Source organism: Argentina silus (assembly GCF_951799395.1).
Source record: "Argentina silus genome assembly, chromosome: 15".
NCBI classification, from domain to species: domain Eukaryota; kingdom Metazoa; phylum Chordata; class Actinopteri; order Argentiniformes; family Argentinidae; genus Argentina; species Argentina silus.
Window position 1 is genome coordinate 9,123,203 of NC_139669.1, and position 20,000 is coordinate 9,143,202.

Consider the following 20,000-nt stretch of genomic DNA (forward strand, 5'->3'; position numbering starts at 1 on the left):
AGTTATGCTTTGCTATTAACAATATATAGGCACATTTCCTTGCTAAGCTATTAGGCCGCCCGCCTGCACGCACGCACACACACTTACCCAATCTGTTAGCAGGGTTGCGTTTGAACAGCATTCTCAGCAGACTCTGGGCTTCTAGACTCAAAAACTGTGGCATCCCCAACTTAGCTCTGGAGAGACGGCAGAGAGGAGAGAGGGAGCGAAAGGAAGTAGAGGAGAGGGAGCAGAGAGAGACCATACCATCAGCCATGTCTCTCTGGTGTGTGGCCAGTGTTGGCGTGTAACTGGGACCAGTACATAATAGAATGTCTCATTAGAAGGGGTCATCCTACCCTAGCTGCAACTGCAACCTGACTGCTTCCCCTTCGGGATGCACACAAATACATAGAGGAAAACAGAATAACACACAGCTCTATCACTGAATAAAAACCTGCTTTAACATATCCTGCTTGTGTGTTGTTCTTCGTTGCGGAAAGTTGAAATGAAGTGAAAACGTCGACAAAGAACAAGAAGAATATCTTGAAGCAGGTTTGTATTCAACGATAAGAGTGCGGTGGTGTGTTTTTCCACGTTTTTGCGTACAACCCAAACGGGAAGCAGTCTGACTCCTGACATGTCTGACTCCAGTACAACACAACTCTTATCAGTGCTCATGATACGGCACGGTCCTCCAACAGCGCTGGATGACTCACTTGAGGATCATATTCATGGTCTCGTTGCGGTCTTTCCCCTGGAACGGTAACGTCCCCGTCAGCATCTCAAACTACACACACACACACACACACACACACACACACACACACACACACACACACAGGAGAGAGACCTGGTGAGACAGCGCTCCATCACTGACGCTTACTAAGATTAGCAAGTGAACTATTACTTAAGCACAACATGTGGCTCTCAATGACCATGTGTGATGTGTGTGTATGTACCATAAGCACTCCCAGGGACCACCAGTCAGCGCTCTGTGTGTGTCCTCTCCTGTTGACCACCTCAGGGGCCATATACTCCACGGTACCACAGAAAGAATACGCCTTCTTATCAACATCCACCGACTCTTTACTCAAACCAAAGTCTGCAGAGGAGACACAGGCAGATCCGTCAGTCTCTCTCTCTCACACACACACACACACACACACACACACACACACACACACACACACACACACACACACACACACACACACACACACACACACACACACACACACACACACACACACACACACACACAGCAGTTACACCTCCACAAGCAGACTAAAATTCATATTAACAGTTTTCTAGAAGGTTGCTGCCCTGATTGTTATGTAGAGGTGACGCTAACCAATGATATTATAGATAACCACGGTAGCACTTCTTCTTCTGTACAGTACATCATATGTCAGATCCTAACTCCCCAGTCACCTCTCCACCACTGAGCCTCTCCAGTCAGGGAAGGGGGGGGTTGTAATCTAACATCTACACAACAACATCCGTCAGCAGTAATCGTGATTGAGCAAGTGCATACCTGTTAACTTGATATGTCCAGCTTCATCAAGCAAAATGCTGAAAATCAAAACAACACATTTTGTAGTAGGAGTTCCACACAGTTCCGCACCAGAGAGAGAACAATACAGTCTTTTCAACCCTCTCTGACTTCTGTCTGTCTGTCTGTCTGTCTGACTGTCTGTCTGTAGCCTAGACACTTTTGACAACAGAGGTTAGGGATGAGGGGTATGAGGTAAACTATGTCCGAGGGTCCGACTGTCACACTGCGCCGTGGAAGCGTGCTACTCAATCAGTACGGGCAGCTCGTATCGAGACGGGGTCCCTGCAGCCGTATAACGTTGCTCAACCCTTTTAGGTTTTGGAAGGTTTCAGTTTACTCCTTTGAAGATTTCGGTGTAGTCCTGTATGTACCCTAATCTCCTGTTTAGCTTTAGCCATGGGCTGCTGTGGCTGAAGCTAACTAGCATAGACACAGATAACTTTTTTTTTTTTTTTTTTAAACGAAAAAAAAAAAAAAAAACTGGGCATAATTGACCTTGCCGGCACTAGGAAATATACAGTTACACCGAAACCGTAAGTCTGGGTTGAGTGACGGGAGGGATATGAGCCATCGACCCACACCGATAAGCGCCGCCCCGTGGGGGTTGACAGTAGCACGCTACGGCAGCGCAGTGCGAAACAAGCTGCCGTTGACTTGGGACGAGGGTGAAGGTTGAAGGGTCAAAGGGTCAAGGGTCATACTTCTCAGGCTTGAGGTCTCTGTAAACTATGCCCAGGGTGTGCAGATGGTCGAGGGCGAGGGCCAGCTCTGCAAGGTAGAATTTCACATCCTCCTCTGTAAACATAACCTAGTAAGAACTGGACACATTTACTCTCTGGACTGGAACAGCAGAACACAGCATCATACAGCACTTGTACAGTCACACACAGGAGAGAGAGAGAAGATTATTACACATCAAATACAGTCAGTTCTAGTCTGCTAGTCACATTTCTCTCTCTCTGCTTCAGCCAGCCTCCTAGTAAGTACACCAAGAGGGGGTGCCTGAAGCAGAAACAGATCTACTAGCTAGCAGGCTACAGTCAAGCTTTCAAAAAGGTAAACAGAGTCAGATTAGAGCAAATACAGTTTACACACACTGTTAATTACTGTAGAGCAGTGGAGGCAGAAATCAGAGGTACGGGCTTATTGTAACGCATGGAACGGAATACAGAATGTCATCAAACACAGACGTTTGATAACATTCCTTACTCCATTCCATGCATTACAATGAGCCCCTCTTCTAGTTTCAGCCTCCACCAGCCTCTCCTGCTGTAGAGACACATTTCAACAGCTCACAACTGCAGTGCTTGGCATTCACACACAACTGTTCAAAGTCATATCGTCTTTTATGTTTCATTGATGTCAAAATGTCTCCTGATGGCAGACTGATAACACATCTTCAAAGAGCTCTTTCAATTTTGACATATCTTTACACGTCACATGTGACATGCGGCCTCCAGAAACATGCTCAGAAGATAATGGTGTGTTGTGATATGGTGTATGTCATAAAAGGTGAGCTTACCTCTTTGGATAAGCGAGTGAAGACGTCTCCTCCCCTGAGAAAGTCCAGTATTAAATAGAGCTTCCCTTCTGTCTGAAAGGCTGAGAGAGGAGAGGAGAATCAAAACAACACACACGTGTGCACACACACACACACACACGCACACACACGCACACACACACACACACACACACACACACACACACACACACACACACACACGCACACACACGCACCAACACAGCTGGTAGAGCTGAGGGGTAAAGAGGGCTGTTAGAAGTGATATGTCAACAGTGTTGTGAGCCTCTCACCGTAGTGCAACTTCACTATGAAGGGGTGATTGACCTCCACTAGAATGTCCCGCTCCATCTTGGTGCGAACTCTGTCCCTGACTGAAGGGAGAGAGAGCGAGAGAGAGAGAGAGAGAGAGAGAGAGAGAGGAACAACTCTGTCCATCACAACAGCATATGATGTATACTTGTAGCAAGTATACATAAACAGAAGTCTCTGTAATTTCAGCCTACAGTTCTAAAAGTAGCGCTTATAAGCTAAAAAAAAAAAAACACAGACAAAGTCACAAAGATCCCATAGAATCTCTTTAAGGTGGTGTACTGTCCATGGGTACTGAGAGAGAGAGAGAGAGAGAGAGCTAGTCACACAAGACATATGATTTATTGATGTTACCTTTCAAGGATGCCTTCTTCAGAACTTTCATTGCATATAACTGACCAGCATCTGGACCCATAATCTTCCTGACCAGAAACACCTGAGAGAGAGGAGGAGGGAGAGAGAGAGAGAGAGAAAAGGAGGGAGAGAGAGGAGCGAGGACAGAGAAAGAGGCTTTAACTCTGATAAACAACCATCAGACGGTGATGACAGTGACTTGACAGTGTAGGACTGTTGTGATGTCTGTTTTGCGCGTCTGAATAAATCACCATGGGAGCATACCAGAGTGGCGGACATCGCTTCTTTCTTTGTAGTGTCTCACCTGTCATGTTCTGACTACAGGTTGGTATTAAACTGCTGTGTCTCACCTTGCCAAAGGAGCCCTGGCCCAGTACTTTGAGCAGCTCAAACTGAGACGGGTCGGCTTTCTCACAGCCCTCCTTCACATGGTAGGTGATAGGAATTTCCTTATATGTCTCCTCCTCCTCCTCCTCCTCCTACACACACACACACACACACACACACACACACACACACACACACACACACACACACACACACACACACAGTATTTCACAGGGAGAAAACCACACTCAGGCAGGCACAGAATGACATATGCTCCCACACACACACACATATACACACACACGTATACACACACACACAACTCACACAGTGTGTGAAAGACTCTCCCTCCTCCATGGGCTCATCCATGATCTGAAGCCCGTTGACCTGGAAAAACAACACAGCACATCTAACATCAGAGCAGCAGGATCACTCATTTAGCATGCTACCTAATTCTGAGAAACAACTCTGGGAATCATAAAAAGCTGAGCTAATTTAAACATGGGTTGTTGTTGTTGTTGTTTATAGCATTGAGTCAGCTTTTAGTCTAAGCCTAGCCTATATTTCTTTCTGAATTTATGCATGAAGTTATTGAATTCACTGATCCTGCTCTGATCCTGTCAACAATAGCCCACATCAACGACAGTTAATCTATGGCAAGCATACGGAATAATAGCAACGGCAACACAGTGGACATCACATGTTGGGGGGGGGGGGGGGGGGGGGGGCAGGGTGTCAGCTTTTTCTCTCTCTCTCAGCCAATCATGCATCCAATTCACAGCTCTGCAATGTCAGTATGTGCATGTGTGTGTGTGTGTGTGTGTGTGTGTGTTTATTCCATCCAGGCTCTGAGGAGGGGGATGACTCATAACGTGACGCAGGACCACTGAGGGGGAGGAGCCACTAGAAAAAAGGGACTTACACACACACACACACATTCCATAAAAACACATTGCGTAAAAATCATACAGTGCGTGAATCTTTTCAGATATTATAAAACGTGTACATTTTTAAGTGATGGTGTGATGGTCTTGTGTGAGGGGCATGATTCAACTGATCAGGCTATCAGTCCAGGCCCCGCTTAGAAGTGACAGAGAGAGTGGTCTCAAAACAGGACAGGTGACAACCTTCTCCCTACTAGGCATTTTGGGATTTCACATTTTTCCTCAGATCAAAGTCGATGAAGGAGAGGACCGGAGACAAGAAGACGACGCCAGTTTAAACTATTGAGACGCACTCCTGGTTTTAAAAGCAACATGCATTTACTCCTACTCTCTGACGACGGAAATGGGGGATAAACAAACGGACTGATTCTCTGTAGCTTCTCTTCTCAGACTCAAACAGACACACAGTCAGACAGAGCAGTCTAGAGGTTGGGTGTGAAAATGAGCTTTTCTCAGAAATAGGCCTAATCCCAAATATGGACTCTACCTGGGATTTTCAACTGGCAGGGCACACAAAAACACTACACACTTTGCAGAAAGGAATGACCACATCAAGTTGTTAAAAGCATACCCCGCAGTGTCTAGATAGCTGCTAGACATACAGATGTAAGGAAGCATTATCCTCATCATTAAATCAAAACCAGTCACTGAAATCAACATGACAATCTTGATATTCAGTGCTCGCTAGATCTATCTTGATTTTACAATATGGCTTCAAATCAAATCACGAGCAAACGTATAATTAATATAATATATTAACTAATAATATACATAGGCAATGTAACCTGCTGGCAGATCAAGCCCATGTTGTTGTTAGCTAAAATAACGCTTTGTTTACGTTGACGTGTGACAGTGACTGTTACCAGCCAGCTAAAAACAGGGTTGTTGCTCCAACTGCAATAATCCAAACACATATATTGATTGATTGATTGTTTGTTTGACATTATTCGATTATCAACAACAGTCGGCACAACAAGTTAGTCAGATCGCTTAGCTGAAGAATTACAACACTGAGGCAAGATCGTTCTAAACAACTCCCCCACTCCAGTCCGAGTTACTAGCTTGTTGGTAGCTAGCTGTCAGACCTCGCAAGACAGCTAGCAGATACTTGTAACACTAGCTTGCTTAGTTAGCTAGTAGTTGTAGCTGTGGGATGTAAATACATTTAAATGACAACTTTTTAGCAGCTCTAATGTAAACGATCAGAGGTGAATGTGCAGTCAATCAATCCGAAAACAATGCTTGAGGCTAGCTCATAATGACATAAAAAAAAAAGTTCACAGAGCCTTACTAGCTAGCTAGCTTACGTTAGCTTAGCAGAAATACTAGCCTCGTTAGCATGCTTGGTGCACGAGCAGCTGTCTCTGCCTTACGTAGCCATCTCGTTTCAGTCTCACCAAGACACACGTTGCATGGACATAAGCCCAATGCATTGAATGTAAAATATTGCTACAACGATATGCAAAGGCTGCAATCAACTTACATCACTACTAACGCTATTCACCTCCATCTTGTGCCAGGATTCTTGTGGCTGGGAGAAAGGCATCGTTGTCAACTTAGACCCCCGCTCCACGCTGCATGTCTCCCCACTGCAAGCCTGGATATTCCGCCTTCACAGTCAGATACGAGCAAGAAACGGGTGACCGAGGGCTACTGCCCGGGGAAGATTTGGGGTCGGTGTCCGGACAGTCGGTTTGACAGGACCATACGTTCGCCGAGCACCGCTATTCTCCCATAGATGCGAATATGGCGGCCACTGTGGTACCTGAGCCTGAGCATCAGTGAACTGAGAGGCTATTGACGTAGCTCTGACGCAATTCAGTGAAGGATTTCCCCCAGCCAAGGCAACAAAGCGAAGAGGAGAGGGGGTAGAAACGCTGCGTAGAAATGACACAATGCAACAGCCGTCTGGATGTGGCACTGGCGCTACAAACGCCTACAAGACTTGTTATCACAAGTGGTTAAGATGATACATCGTGTTGCTGTAATTAAACAAATTATCATACTCTGCGCTATAAACAAGCACACATTTATTCATTCATTTAATACAAAGCAACATGCAAAGTGTGTTGGTGTAACCTTGACATAAGCATAGGGTATATAGCATATTAACAATGCCTAGTTGATTAGTGTGTAATGGAAAAATGTGTCCCGATGTTTGTGAATGTGCTCACTGTTGTTTTAGGCATAGTTGCCATTGTGGCAAGAATCCTGATCTTCGGGTGAGTTGTTATCCATCAGTGATCTAAGGCTAAGCTAAAGGTCTTTAAGGGTGTAAGTTGAATGTTTTAAAGCCACCCAGTTCATAAGCCTGTCCATCCCTTCATCCAAGTGGAAATAAGAAGCTTACAGCTCATCTCTCTCCCTCTCTCTCTCTCTCTCTCTCTCACACACACACAAACACACACAGGGAGGATAAATCAATTTAACCTCCAGCAAGAGGACTGGGTACGGGTAGGGCAGGTTAGAGCAAAAGTCAGGTCAATGTGTGAAATAGGACTATTCCATTACTCTTAATATGCTCTATAACATACCAAGCCATTTAAATGAGTATGATTCTGGGTTTTTCAGACATTTCAGACTACTGCTCTGGTGTTTAAGTCACAGTTCAGTCGTCTAAAGTGTCTGCTGTCAAGATGAGTCTAAAATTAATTGAAGAGATAAGCATCATCTCATGATGAAATGACACAGTTTGTTTCATCTTCATTCATTTGGGATTGAGGCATATATGGGACATTATGGGACACAAGCTCATCTAGTCTTCACACCACTGGACTGAGAACAACAGAGAAACTAACTTCGCTTCATTTATATGAATGACAAGAGTGGTACCGGTGTATAGAAGACGTGTCTTCCCTCAACCAGTCAAGACAGAAAGCAGCACAACGCAGACATAAAGCCGACTGGGTAAGTTAGATAGAATTTGTTTATTGTTCACTCTGGGACTAGACCAGAGCAAGGTGGAGTGATATGCAGTAGAAAAAGGCGTTGTGAGCCCAACACAGTCATAGTGTAGTATTCATCCACAGGCACAAGGGTGTGGAAAGTGTATGTGTGTGTTTGTTTGTGTGTGTGTGTTTGTGTGTGTGTGTGTGGGGGGGGGGGGGGGACCATGTGTAGGAGCGGACGGTAGAGTCACTCTGGTCCTGTCTCTGTCTCCGCTCCTTGCTCCTCTGATGCAGAGGACTCTATAAGGTTTCTGGCCAATGAGCCATCGTCGTTTAGATCAACCAATGGGAGGTCTTTGTTTAAGGTAACCAATGAGGTCTCGTCGTTGCTTGCAGTGATCGATGAGGAGTCATTGTTATTGGACGATTTATGTGTTGTCATGGCAGCCGGCTGGACTACATCCTCTGGACTCATGTCCCAGTCCTGATCCGCAGGCTGAGGTAGACTGGCCAAGAGCTCCTGTGTGCACACACACACACACACACACACACACACACACACACACACACACACAATGATTATACTAAGAACCAGTTACACACCAGCACCACAAAATGTTCACAAATCAGATGTTGGTCACACACTGCCACAGGATGACATGGGTGCAGGCTGTCATATCATGTGGAGGAAAAGGGAAAGTGTGTGTGTGTGTGTGTGTGTGTGTACCTGCTGCTTCTCCTGGTCATTGTTCCTCACAGCATTGAGCAGGCTCTTGGTGAAACTCTCCAGCTCGTAGTACTTCTGTTTTTGGTTCTCTAGCTCACTCTCAAGGAACTGCACCTCCTCATGCTGAAACACACACACACACACACACACACACACACACACACACACACACACACACACACACACACACCCACACACACACACACACACACAGCAGAATATTATCAGATATGATATCATTGGCCATATTACTCAGACTAAAGTGGTTTTCTTAGCCAGTTCACACTATGTGTCTGGGGAAAATTGGAAACGCTTGCACTGACTTTACAGCTCTATACCTTTGCATGAGTCAGCCTCTTACTCTACAGTTCAGGGTCTACATCCGTCTAGTTTGTTTGGAAAATGCAAACCCACCCAGGTTCATTATAATGCAAAGAAATCCTGCATGTTACCCAACTATCTACTGAGTCCAACCCATACATACCCTCTCTCTCTCTCTCTCTCTCTCTCTCTCTCACACACACACACACACACACACACACACACACACACACACACACACAGTTTGGTGAAGCGTACGGTTTAATTTGGGCAGGGGATTATAAGCACCCGTCAGTACTGAGCTCTAGGCATGACCAGCCAAGCATCACTCTGCAAAGTTTGTGTGTGTGTGTGTGTGTGTTTCTAGTGTTGTCTCCTTCTCACCTTGAACTCCAGTAGGTTCTGCATGTGCTCCATGTCTGAGGCCATGATCTCAACACCATCATCATCTTCATCTTCATCAATAATCTCTATCTTCTATCAGGACACACAGATCACAAATGATTCATAGTCAATCACTGACAATGTTTTAGGGTTTAACAACTTAGTGTTATCAGATTTAAATGAGAAATTGCAGACGTATATTGATATCAGTGTAGTGTTGTGCATGCAGTACCACATTATCAGCCAAGGGGGCAGAGTTGATCTCTTCAGTCACGTCCTCTCCCTCTCTCTGGTAAGAGTCACTGGTGCCATCTGGAGCAAGAGAACACAACATCATTCCTTACTCATTTATGCTACTGTGTGTAAGTGAGCGTGTGTGTGTGTGTGTCACGTCCTCTCACCCTCAGACAGACAGAGGGACCCCCCGTCGTTCAGATCATCTCCCAGTTCAGGCGTTCTAAGCCCCTCCCCTTCAGGGCTGACTGCTGAGGGAGACTCTCCCCCCAGAGACGATGTCGCAAACACGGCTGGCCCGCCTTTAGGAGGCGGGATCTCAATGCCCATCAGACGAAACTTCCTCCTCCGGTTACCGATCCACGTCTGTCAATCAGAGAAGAGATGAGATACCCCTGTCAGTCACACAAGAGTCACTGAGACTTTTAACCCTTTGGATGGATGGGGCAGGATAGGATAGAGGAAACGATGGATGGACATATAAAAAAGGATAGATCGAGAGACAGATCAACGGCCGATACCTTGACGATCTCGGTGTCGACGCTGAGCTGGTTGGCTGCAGCAGTGATCTTCTCCCTGCAGACGGAGCCGAGGCTGGTCATCCCACGGTCCCAGTACCGCTTCAGCTGGACCAGGTCAGCGTCACTGAATTGGGTACGGTCCTGCAACTGACCACAACCACAACCACATCAACACCCACAACAGATGGAGCTAGAGGGCATGTGTGTGATTGTCAACATTCACAGGCTACAACATCTGGACCATGCAGGGAGGAAACCCCAGGGTAGTGAGGCACTCACTGTTCTCTTTCTGGAGTTACTGATAAGCCAGGGAGCAGTGAGACTGACTGGAACCTACACACACACACACACACACACACACACACACACACACACACACACACACACACAGAAAGACAGACAGGGAGAGAGAGGAGGAACAGTCAGAGCTTTGGCTGACATACTATACTATATAGTTATCAGATATCTAATATCCTCCCTGAGCTCAATGATGCTTCTAATGATGCATTGAACGTGGGGACCACCTTACTGAAGGTGCCTGACTCCTACATGGAGCCCTACCTGTAGGCTGGCTGCTCCTGTCGGTGAGGTCTGGAGTGCTGTGAGTGAGTAGCTGCCATGGAGTGCTGAATTGCCCAGGTATGATCCTGGTCTGGAGCTAGCGCAGGGGGGGTCTGTGTGCCCTCCTCCTCTGCCCCCAGATACCTCACCCCTGGGCGGGCTGAGGCTGGAAGACGTCCGCCCCCTCTGAGCGTCTCTGTGGGTCTGAGAGGCCATATTGGCTAACTCTTCCTCCCTTCCCCACTCATCCTCCTCATCTCCCGTCTCCATGGCGATGGAGAAGCAGCCAATAGCGGTGTCCATGTGGTGGGGCATCTGCCTCTCCTGGCTCCTCTTAATAGAAGCATGTCCTTGCCCTAGCCCCTCCCCCTCTCCTCTGTCCGATAGGGTGAAGACCTGCTGGATGCAGAGGTTCTGTTCAGATTGGATGCTTGGGTTAGGGTTAGGGGGGGAGACATGGGCCTTAGGGGGTGCAGGTGGAGGTTGGGGGTTGGAGTGAGGCCTGGGCTGGGGCTGAGAGGGAGAGGGCCAGGGGCGAGGTTGTACTGGACCATACTGTCTAGCCCAGCTACGTGGCACTCCCCCTGTCCCTGCCCCAGTCCCTGCCTCCCTAGGAGAGAAACCTGTCCTCCTGGACAAACTGTAGACAGGGGGGCCGGAGACAGAGGAGGGCATGCGTTGGAGCGAGGCAAGCCTGGAGTGGAGGGGGGAGGAGCTGGAAGTGTTCCTGTTATGTAATGACTGGTTGGGGAGAGTTTGATGGGCGTGTGCGGGCAACTCTGGGTCTGAGCGAGACAGAGGGGGCTTGGGTAAGGTTCGAGAGCGAGAGGCGGAGTTAAGAGAGTAGATCCCCGTTAGGATGACGTCATTGTTGTTGTTGTTGATGTTTCCACAGCTGAGGGGAGAGGAGGAGGAGGGTGAGGACGACGAGGAAGAGGAGGAGGGGAATGAAGAGGAGGGGGGGAGGAGGTGGGAACCTCTCTGGATGCTGCGAGCTGCAGCCATCTCGGCTGTCAGCATGGCCCCCGCCACCAGCGCCCCACCAGCCAGTCTGTGATTGGACAGAGCCCCTCCTGCCAGTGTAGGATTGGACAGAGGCCCTCTAGGTAGTGTGTGATTGGATAGAGGTCCCCCTGGTAGTCCATGATTGGAAAAGGATATGTCCCCGTTCTGGTCCACCCTGGAGGCCAGCTTACGTCTCTTGTTGCCAACCCACGTCTGTAAAATGAGCAAACAACATCAATCTATCAAGTTGTAAAAGCCTTTAACTGGGGGGGGGGGCGTGGTATTTGTGGACCTGTTGCCTACATATCATTCAGTCTATTTGAAACTGTACTTAATGGGTGCTGGCCCTTTCTCATGTTTTCTCTATGACAGATAGACAGACAGACAAGGCCATACCCGGACCACACTGAAGTCCAGTTTTGTTTCCTGAGCACACTGCAGGATCAGCTGGAAGCAGCTCTTGCTCTGGTTGGTCATCCCGTTGTCATAGTAGCGCTCCAGGACTCGTTGCTGCTCAACCGTGAACACTGACCGCAGGTTCATCTGAGGGAAGGGCGTCATTGGTTCATTACAACATTCAACATTCAACACCCACCAAGCTGTACTTGCTGGCAGGGAGGGATATTTGGGGACAAGGACACCCATCAAATCCATATCTCATTAAAAATGAATTTGAACGAAGTTCCCCGTTTAAAGTGCTCTGGAGTCAGTTTCGCCCTACCTACTGGTTAGGTTAGGGGTAGAATTTCAGGAAAGTCAGTATGTGAAGGAGTGGACCTACAAAGATATTTGAATGAAATTTTACATTTTAATTTATTACATTTTGGATATAGCAAGTAATGAAATGTATATGTATTCAAGTAAATTCAACTCGAATTACAGAAATGTCATTCAACAGGACCTGTATAACCAGTACTGATTCTCAACTGCATACCTAAAACAGTCTAATTGGTTGGCTGATAATTAAGTGGCTGGCTAACACAGGTGTCACTGATTGTAAGGCACTGCATTTAGAGCAAGTGCTGCACTGTGTCCGGTTGTCTTTGTTTGAGGTGAGCCACAGCGTTTAGATTTTCGTACAGTTTTATGCTGCCTTTTAAATAAATTAAGCACTATTTGAAAAGTTTATTTTCTCAGTTTTTTTTTTTTTTTTTTAAAGTTATTGTTTTGGCCGTTCATTCTGTCAGCTAATTCTAGATCTATCCCTATAGACTACTCCTTCCCTGAATACTCACGGTCTGCAGGCCGCGTTTCTCCTGCCACGCGTCCATACTGCCACTGGAAGGGAAGGGAGCATCCATGTAGACAGCAGCAGAGGCCTCAGTCTTGAGTAGTTGTAGTCTGTCTGGCTGCTGAACTCATGCTAGCTCACAGGTCATCATGGCACATTGCTGAAGTGTGGAGGAGGGAGGCATGGTGTGTGTCTGGGTCTCTCTCTGAGGGGCAGAGGGTCTGCAAGAGAGAGAAAATGGAGAACAATGTGTATAGTATTTCCCTCTTTTTTTTTTTTTTTTTTCTTGGGCAGAGCCCAGAGGCTTCCACATCCAGGGCTGCCATTACCAACATGTTCTACATAAGACAAAATATTTTGGGCTGGGGAAAAACAAAGGCAATGGTAGGGGAAACACTACGATGACGCCCAGGTGCCAACTCCAAATCTACCCAGCCTAGTCTTCTTGTCAAAGGATTTGCTAGTCTTGTAGTATGGACCTATTTTGCCTGTGTTGTTGTAGGCCTGCCTACCAAACTAATGAGCCTATCCGATCTTTGTTAGAATATAAAGGGTTTAAATGGGTTTACAGGTAGGCCTCGCCTACATGCACTGACAATAACCAGCCAGAGGGCTAAGCCGATGTTATTGCTTGTGGTGTATGAAATTAATTGAGATTAAGCAGTCATTTGCATCTAGAACCAAATTAACCTTGTTTGGGGTTGTGCTGCTTCATAAAAGCAGACGGCTGTGACATGCCTGGAACAGAGAGCAGGTTTCCACATAGGAGAGGAATTCCCATGTAACGTAAGCTAGGATGTCATTGTAGCTAACTAAATATGTTGCTACATAAAATAAATACAAGAAGGCTGTCACCCATAGCAGCGAGCTCGCAAGCAAATAGTAGCCAGAGAGCTAACATAACAACGTTGTCCTTCTGATCTGGTTGGCAAATATTGACGTATTTAACCAGTCAAAAGAAGCTATCTTAGCTAAATGTTAGCTAGCTTGCTATCTGCCTAAGAAAGCCATACAGTACGGCTTTTATCTGTCACCGATACTAGTTAGCTAGCTACTTGTAGTGATGAGCAAAAAGGAGCTTTCCATCCAATTGCATTCTACTGGATTACTAGCCAACATGTTGGCAAGCTCACTGCGCATGGCCACGGTGAAAAAAATGGAAACATTGCAAAGCGAATTGATGAAGAAAATGCACATCCACCAAGTTCGCCACAAGGGTAGGAAAAGGTAGTATCAGAAATAGATGTCCACACAGGAAATAGATGCAATAACTTTTCGACTCCAAGTCAGACAGTAAACAAACCGGGAAAGCGCCGCATCATAACATGGGACGGCAGCTGCGGTTTGCGGCGACAGCTAGCCAGGCCCAGGCGGCCATAACACTGCCCAATGAATAGGACTAAACTTTTCCTTTAAATCTGATTTTCTCACCATACAGTGGTCACTCTCGATGACCCCTGCATATTTGAACACCACCGACAAAGCCGTCGAAATCTGATATGAAGCGTAAAATCTATTTTTCATGTACCTCTTTTGTCGTGAAATCAAACGACCGTTCGAATTCAGAAGATTTCTTCACCAGTCCCCTCGCTAGACAATGAAATCAAAACGTCCGATCATCAATTCTAATCATGATCGTGACGTATGGGCAGACAGGAGCCAATGGGAGCTCGAGATCAGGGCTATGACATTCCCAGCCGACTGAAAACTGAGCGCCGTCGTCCCGCCCACCATTGACTTTGTGAGGGAAAGTGGGAGGGAGGTCACAGCTATAGGATAAATGCCTCCAGTATCAGTCCAAATTTACGATACATGAGTGTAGTCTATTGCGTGATATGATAATACACATTTCATTGTGGCATGTAGCCTGTACTGTAACCAGTTGACTTAATAGTTTTACTGAGCCAAATATCTAAGAATAGACAGTCCTGGGCTTGTCTAGCTGACCCTTTCCTGGTTCTAACTTAAGATGCACTCCTTTATAATTTACACAACAATAAACTGTTATCTAGTTTTATTTACAACTTACCTGTAGCCTAAGCCCTTTCCCACATTATTAGCCTACAGCTACACCTGCATTGAAATTCTAGTCTAATGTAAATGTGAGACAGCTAAGTCAGCAGTCCCTCTGTGAGACCAAGCCTCCTCCCTGGCAAAAGATCCCCAAGGTGGCAATTCCCTGACTTTAGCCTTATATCCGGCTGGTTATCTCAAAAACAAACATGCCAATATTATGCCTCAGCGATAAAAGTGTTGTTGAAGTGGTTTGGAACCACGGAACCGCACAGTCCTGGATGGGTTACCTTGCCTGGTGACTTATCCGTTTGAATGCTGCCTTCGGACCACATGCTTGAGTTCGAATGGGGGACCTGTGTTCGATCCCTCCCTGGATATTCATCATGAACAATAAATCAACATATAATTAGACTAGCCTAGTCTACCTCTGAGTCTCCTGAATTGATTAGAAAAGTTTAACTGTTACTGTGAATGCTTGTAGGATATAATAATAATAATACAAATAATAATAATACTCAATGACACTACATTGCTTGGAGAGAACAATAATTGATCGATAAATAGAAGCACAGTCAGTAAAAACAATAATACAATTAGTTAAAGGTTAAAAGCAAGTTTAAAAAGATGGGTTTTGAGGGATCGTTTGAAGGAGGAGAGCGTGCTGGATTATTTGATGCGGTTTGGGAGAGTGTTCCAAAGAGTGGGTGCTGCAGTGGAGAATGCCCCAATTAATATATTAATTAATGTATATCTATCAATTATATATATATCTATACAATCTATATATGTATTTGTATAATGTTGAAGAAGTGAACAAGAAGTATAATACCTCTGATAAAGCATGAATCCATGACGTCATCGGCCCCATAAACAGCGCGTGTGCGCAGCAGGGGGCGCTGCCAGTCAGAGCAGGGCTTCGAGCTCATTGCATATTAGAAACAATCTGTCAGGTTGTTATAGGCCTAGGTCACAAAGTATTGCTTTAAACATATCCTAAACCTGGTAAATTAGAATCTGGCACATATAGCCTAGCATCACATTCAATGGAGTGCCTATCTGTGGGCTAATGGATTGATGTGTTGTCATAGGCTTGGATTGTTGCAGAAAGAAAAACTCGATAATAGAGATGCTGAAAAAGTCTTCCCAATAATACAACGCATTGGCCGTTTTGAGGATTTTAACCTGCTTCTGCAGTCTCCTTCTATAGCCTTCTATCTCTTTAGGCGTTACACCTGTTTCTGGTAGGCCAAGTGTGTGTGTGTGTGTGTGTGTGTGTGTGTGTGTGTGTGTGTGTGTGTGTGTGTGTGTGTGTGTGTGTGTGTGTGTGTGTGTGTGTGTGAGAGAGAGAGAGAGAGAGAAGGCCACAGTATTGTGTGTTGCACCATTCCCGAGTCCGTAGCCTATAGTAGTGGCCCGTGTGTGATGCTGCAGAGCGCTGGAAGAGCAGGGGAGGGGAGGGGTTGCTCCTTCGCTCGCGCTCACCGACTCCACTTCTCAGCGCTCGGCGGCTGGCGGGAAGGCACGAGAGAGAGAGAGAGCAGAGAGAGCGTGTGTGCGCGTGGATTGCACCACCGCATCCCGTTCACCGAATCTGCAAGCGACCATGCTCTAATGGAAAGAATAAAACCCTTTTTTTTCTTTAATCAGATCATCATTAAGTCATCCCTGATGTGACAGACAAAGTATTTCTATTCCGCCCTCGAATCATCTGGTATAGATCCCGGGGATACAGTGACATCAACCATGGCTCTGGTAATGGAACCTATAAGTAAATGGACTCCTAAGCAGGTGCTGGACTGGATGAAAGGTAATCTGTATGGCAGTTCTTCTTTCTTCATTAATCATGCTGCTGCTGCTGCTGCTGATGATGATGATTGTAAACGGGGCCACACTGTGTTCAGAATAACGTCAGTCTTTAAAGCGGCATGCATATCCTGCTCTAGTTGTGCAGTCGTCTGACACTTGATAATGTCTTAAAATGCGTTATACCGTATATTATGATAGCTGTCCCCATCCAGTTGGGAATAGAGGCTCAGAATTCTGTCATCTCGCCTCGCTCCAGAACGCTTTTCTGGCCAAGCCTCTATACATACAGGCTACGCTGCTGCGCACCGCCTCACTCCAACAGCATCCCTGCCACGGCTGTCATGAGTGAATCTGGAGGATTTCTCTCTTCCTTTTAGTTAATGGCATGTTGCATATCATGTCAGTGAAGAACATTCACCAGCGGCAGTTGTGGGTGGTTTAAGTGTGTGTGTGTGTGTGAGAGAGAGAGAGAGAGAGAGTGTGCGTGTGTGTGCGTGTGTGTGTGTGTGTGTGGTGTTGTGTTGTGTGTTGGTGTGATTAATGTAGTTAGCTGCATGCACCCCCACCCCCGTATACAGCAACGGCTAGCACCATGGACAGCGCAGGGTTCCCTTTTAAGGCAACTGCACGGATCACTTGTTTTATTCGCTTTGCTGGCGGGAATCGTCCGTTCATACAGCGTCAGTCTGAATGAGTAATCACTAATCATGCGTGCGGTGTGGAGAGAATCTGTACACACACACACACACACACACACACACACACACACACTCGCACACACACACTCGCACACACACACACTCGCACACACACACACACACACACACACACACACACACACACACACACACACACACACACACACACACACACTCCTACTCAAACACACACTCTGATCCGCTCAAAGGGAGCGGAGGCATAGGCAAGGAGGGGGATAGGGGAACATTCTGTTATATATGGAACGATGCAATCAGTTTTCTTTGAATATTAGGGTGCTCTGTTTCGTAACTTGTGTGTGTAGGCCTACAGTGTATGGACAACTGGACAATGGACATTATGTGTATGTTGATGTCTGATTGTGTTCTGTCAGTGGGGTTTTGTGGTTTTGTCGGTCCTCCCCAGGGCCTGTCAGGGTGTCTGTCTCTCGGGCAATGGAGCTATATGCCTCATCTATTGTTGGTCAGAAGTTAAACCATCCCCTACCAGTGCATGCTCCCATAGCAAGGGCACTGCTGATTAGAAATCACGATCAAGCGTTTTTATAGGCTTCCATTGATGTAATTTATTGAAAATATATAAGTAGGCCTACCGCTGTCTTATCTTAAGTGTGAAGGTGGATTATTCCCCATTTAGACAGAGAGGATGAGCGTGTGATCGAGATGATGAAAAGTTTGTGAGGAAAATTCAAAAGTCTTAAGTCCTGACAAGTCCAACATCAGATGTCCAATTATACCACACCTGAATAAAGATAGATAGCCTCCCGATATAGTCTACAGTGGCTTCCTCTCTTCGTCTGTTTTCATATCAAATGCTTGGTGACAGCTAGGTGGTAGAAGTGTACGCTGTTAATTAGCTTTCACCTGTCCTGTTCTGTCAAACCAGAGGAGACGGAGGAAAGGAGAGGAAGGTAGGAAGGAAGCTACTTTAGACGATGGAGACCCACCTCCAGGGGGTGTAGATAAACCCCCTGTAGTGTAGACCCAGTTAGTTAATGTCTTGATCCAGCTGCTGAACACTGGTGGCTCCCAGATAGATAGATGACTCATCAGCGGCGTTTGTTTTGTTTTGAACACCCACACCCGAGGAGTTTCCTGTGTGCGTGTGTCGTGGTGTATGTGGATTCACGCGCTCGCAGATCAGCCTCTGATGTGTTAAATAACAAAGGGTTTGTTTCTTCTGTTTGAACACAACACAGCTCTGTGAAATGGACCCCGGACCCTCTGTCTGTCCTGTCCAGGTTACAGGACAGCCTTTTAGAGGACAGTGGTCTGACTCATGTAGTCTTCCTCTAGGAGAGGCTGGTGGAGGCAGAATTTGGAGCATGGGCTCATTGCAATGCATGGAATAGAATGAAGAATGGTATCAAACACCTGTCTTTCTCTGAGCCAGAGATAATGGGGGTCTGGCTCCTCCTTTAGATGCTGGCTCCTCACAAGGTTTCTTCCATCCTAGTGAGTTTTGACAAGTGACAAGTGAGTTTTGTGTCTGCTTGATCATTGAGCTCCAGGATGTGACAGTCTTTATACAGTATGGTAAATGACTCCCCCAAATAGAATAGGATATATCTGAATTTTGTTGTGTGCCAGAAAGAGAGTTGAGTGACACCATCAGGGCAGGTGCTGGAGAGAGCCGTGTCTGTGTGTAACCAGGAGAGCAGCTGTCCCCTTAGAAGGACTTGTACAATACCTCTGTGGTGACGAGGGACTCTGATGATGCTCCTCCACCTCTGGGTTCCGCTTTGTGATTCAGTTCTCTTGGTGACATAGTCATCAGCCTCTTCTCTTCTGAGAGCGTACTTCCTCTGACACTTACTGTATGCTTGTCGTAGTTTCAGCTGCATAAATGATGAAAGACAAGTGGCTTATTATGGGGCTGTGGGACTCGCACCCCCAGATACACACACACGCATGCACACACACGCGCACACACGTGCACACACACACGCACGCACGCACACACACACACACACACACACACACATACACACACTGGAGCAGGAACTTTAAGTGGGGCATCGGTAGTCATGGAAACCATTCTAGATCAGATCGTGGTGGAGTCACAGCACACGTCACGGGATGGGGTAACAGCAACACACACACACACGCACATACACACACACACATATACACAGTACTCATACATACAGAGTTACATATATATATGCGCACACACACCCTCCTGATACATCGCCCAGAGCACTCAGGGAGGGGGCATAAAGCAAGAGGAAGACAGACAGAGAGAGGGGGAGCCAGAGAGGGGATGAGAAGTGTGTGGGGGGGGGGGGAGAGAAGGCGAGGAAGGAAGAGAGAGAGAGAGAGGGAAAGAGAGAGTGAGTGAGAGTGATGGGCATCATATCAAAGTCTCCTCTTTATCCGGCCTATGGAGGCCGTGGCGTGCTGTTAGACAGAGGAGGCAGTGTGTGTCTGTGTTTATTCTGGCTTAATTCAGCACCTGTCATTGGGGGAGCTGCAGTGGGCTTTACAGGCAGACAGACAGTCTCCCGTGTGTTTGATCAACATGAGCATCACTGGATTACTGTAATTGGATTAATGAACATTTGCCCGAGCGTATGGGTGTTTTTATGACGGAGCAC

The 20,000-nt window shown here is 46.6% G+C and overlaps 3 protein-coding genes across 7 annotated transcripts in view; 1 reads left to right on the top strand and 2 right to left on the bottom strand.

Annotated features, from left to right (window-relative positions):
* Positions 1 to 6,736, bottom strand: part of rps6kal (ribosomal protein S6 kinase a, like) — a 12,711-nt gene extending 5,975 nt beyond the window's left edge. The window contains exons 1-11 of the mRNA XM_083685500.1: positions 6,477 to 6,736; positions 4,377 to 4,436; positions 4,073 to 4,198; positions 3,723 to 3,804; positions 3,350 to 3,430; positions 3,060 to 3,139; positions 2,239 to 2,345; positions 1,517 to 1,554; positions 942 to 1,084; positions 699 to 769; positions 88 to 176 (exon numbers count right to left, since the gene is read on the bottom strand). Coding sequence (XP_083541626.1) covers positions 88 to 176; positions 699 to 769; positions 942 to 1,084; positions 1,517 to 1,554; positions 2,239 to 2,345; positions 3,060 to 3,139; positions 3,350 to 3,430; positions 3,723 to 3,804; positions 4,073 to 4,198; positions 4,377 to 4,436; positions 6,477 to 6,539 — 940 coding nt within the window. The 5' untranslated portion in view covers positions 6,540 to 6,736. The remainder of the gene's footprint in view (positions 1 to 87; positions 177 to 698; positions 770 to 941; positions 1,085 to 1,516; positions 1,555 to 2,238; positions 2,346 to 3,059; positions 3,140 to 3,349; positions 3,431 to 3,722; positions 3,805 to 4,072; positions 4,199 to 4,376; positions 4,437 to 6,476) is intronic.
* Positions 6,737 to 7,923: 1,187 nt separating this feature from the next.
* On the bottom strand, positions 7,924 to 14,442 carry hdx (highly divergent homeobox). 5 transcript variants are annotated; one of them, XM_083685757.1, is made up of 11 exons: positions 14,394 to 14,442; positions 12,870 to 13,086; positions 12,031 to 12,177; positions 10,630 to 11,847; positions 10,348 to 10,401; positions 10,069 to 10,215; positions 9,715 to 9,913; positions 9,546 to 9,625; positions 9,314 to 9,406; positions 8,609 to 8,731; positions 7,924 to 8,401 (listed from the first exon to the last, which is right to left on the bottom strand). In XM_083685757.1, exons 2-11 carry the CDS (start codon positions 12,933 to 12,935, stop codon positions 8,129 to 8,131), a joined length of 2,400 nt encoding a protein of 799 aa, XP_083541883.1. In that variant the 5' UTR covers positions 12,936 to 13,086; positions 14,394 to 14,442; the 3' UTR covers positions 7,924 to 8,128. The 5 variants fall into 5 exon arrangements, with proteins under 5 accessions (XP_083541883.1, XP_083541882.1, XP_083541881.1 ...); XM_083685756.1 differs by lacking the exon at positions 14,394 to 14,442 and having other exon boundaries at positions 12,870 to 13,533; XM_083685755.1 differs by lacking the exons at positions 12,870 to 13,086; positions 14,394 to 14,442 and having other exon boundaries at positions 10,069 to 10,209; positions 12,031 to 12,315.
* A 2,182-nt stretch (positions 14,443 to 16,624) lies between these two features.
* LOC310815684 (connector enhancer of kinase suppressor of ras 2-like) overlaps positions 16,625 to 20,000 on the top strand; it is a gene marked incomplete at both ends in the record, with an annotated part of 31,356 nt that continues 27,980 nt past the window's right edge. The window contains one exon of the mRNA XM_083685575.1: positions 16,625 to 16,688. Within this exon, the coding sequence (XP_083541701.1) occupies positions 16,625 to 16,688 (64 nt within the window). The remainder of the gene's footprint in view (positions 16,689 to 20,000) is intronic.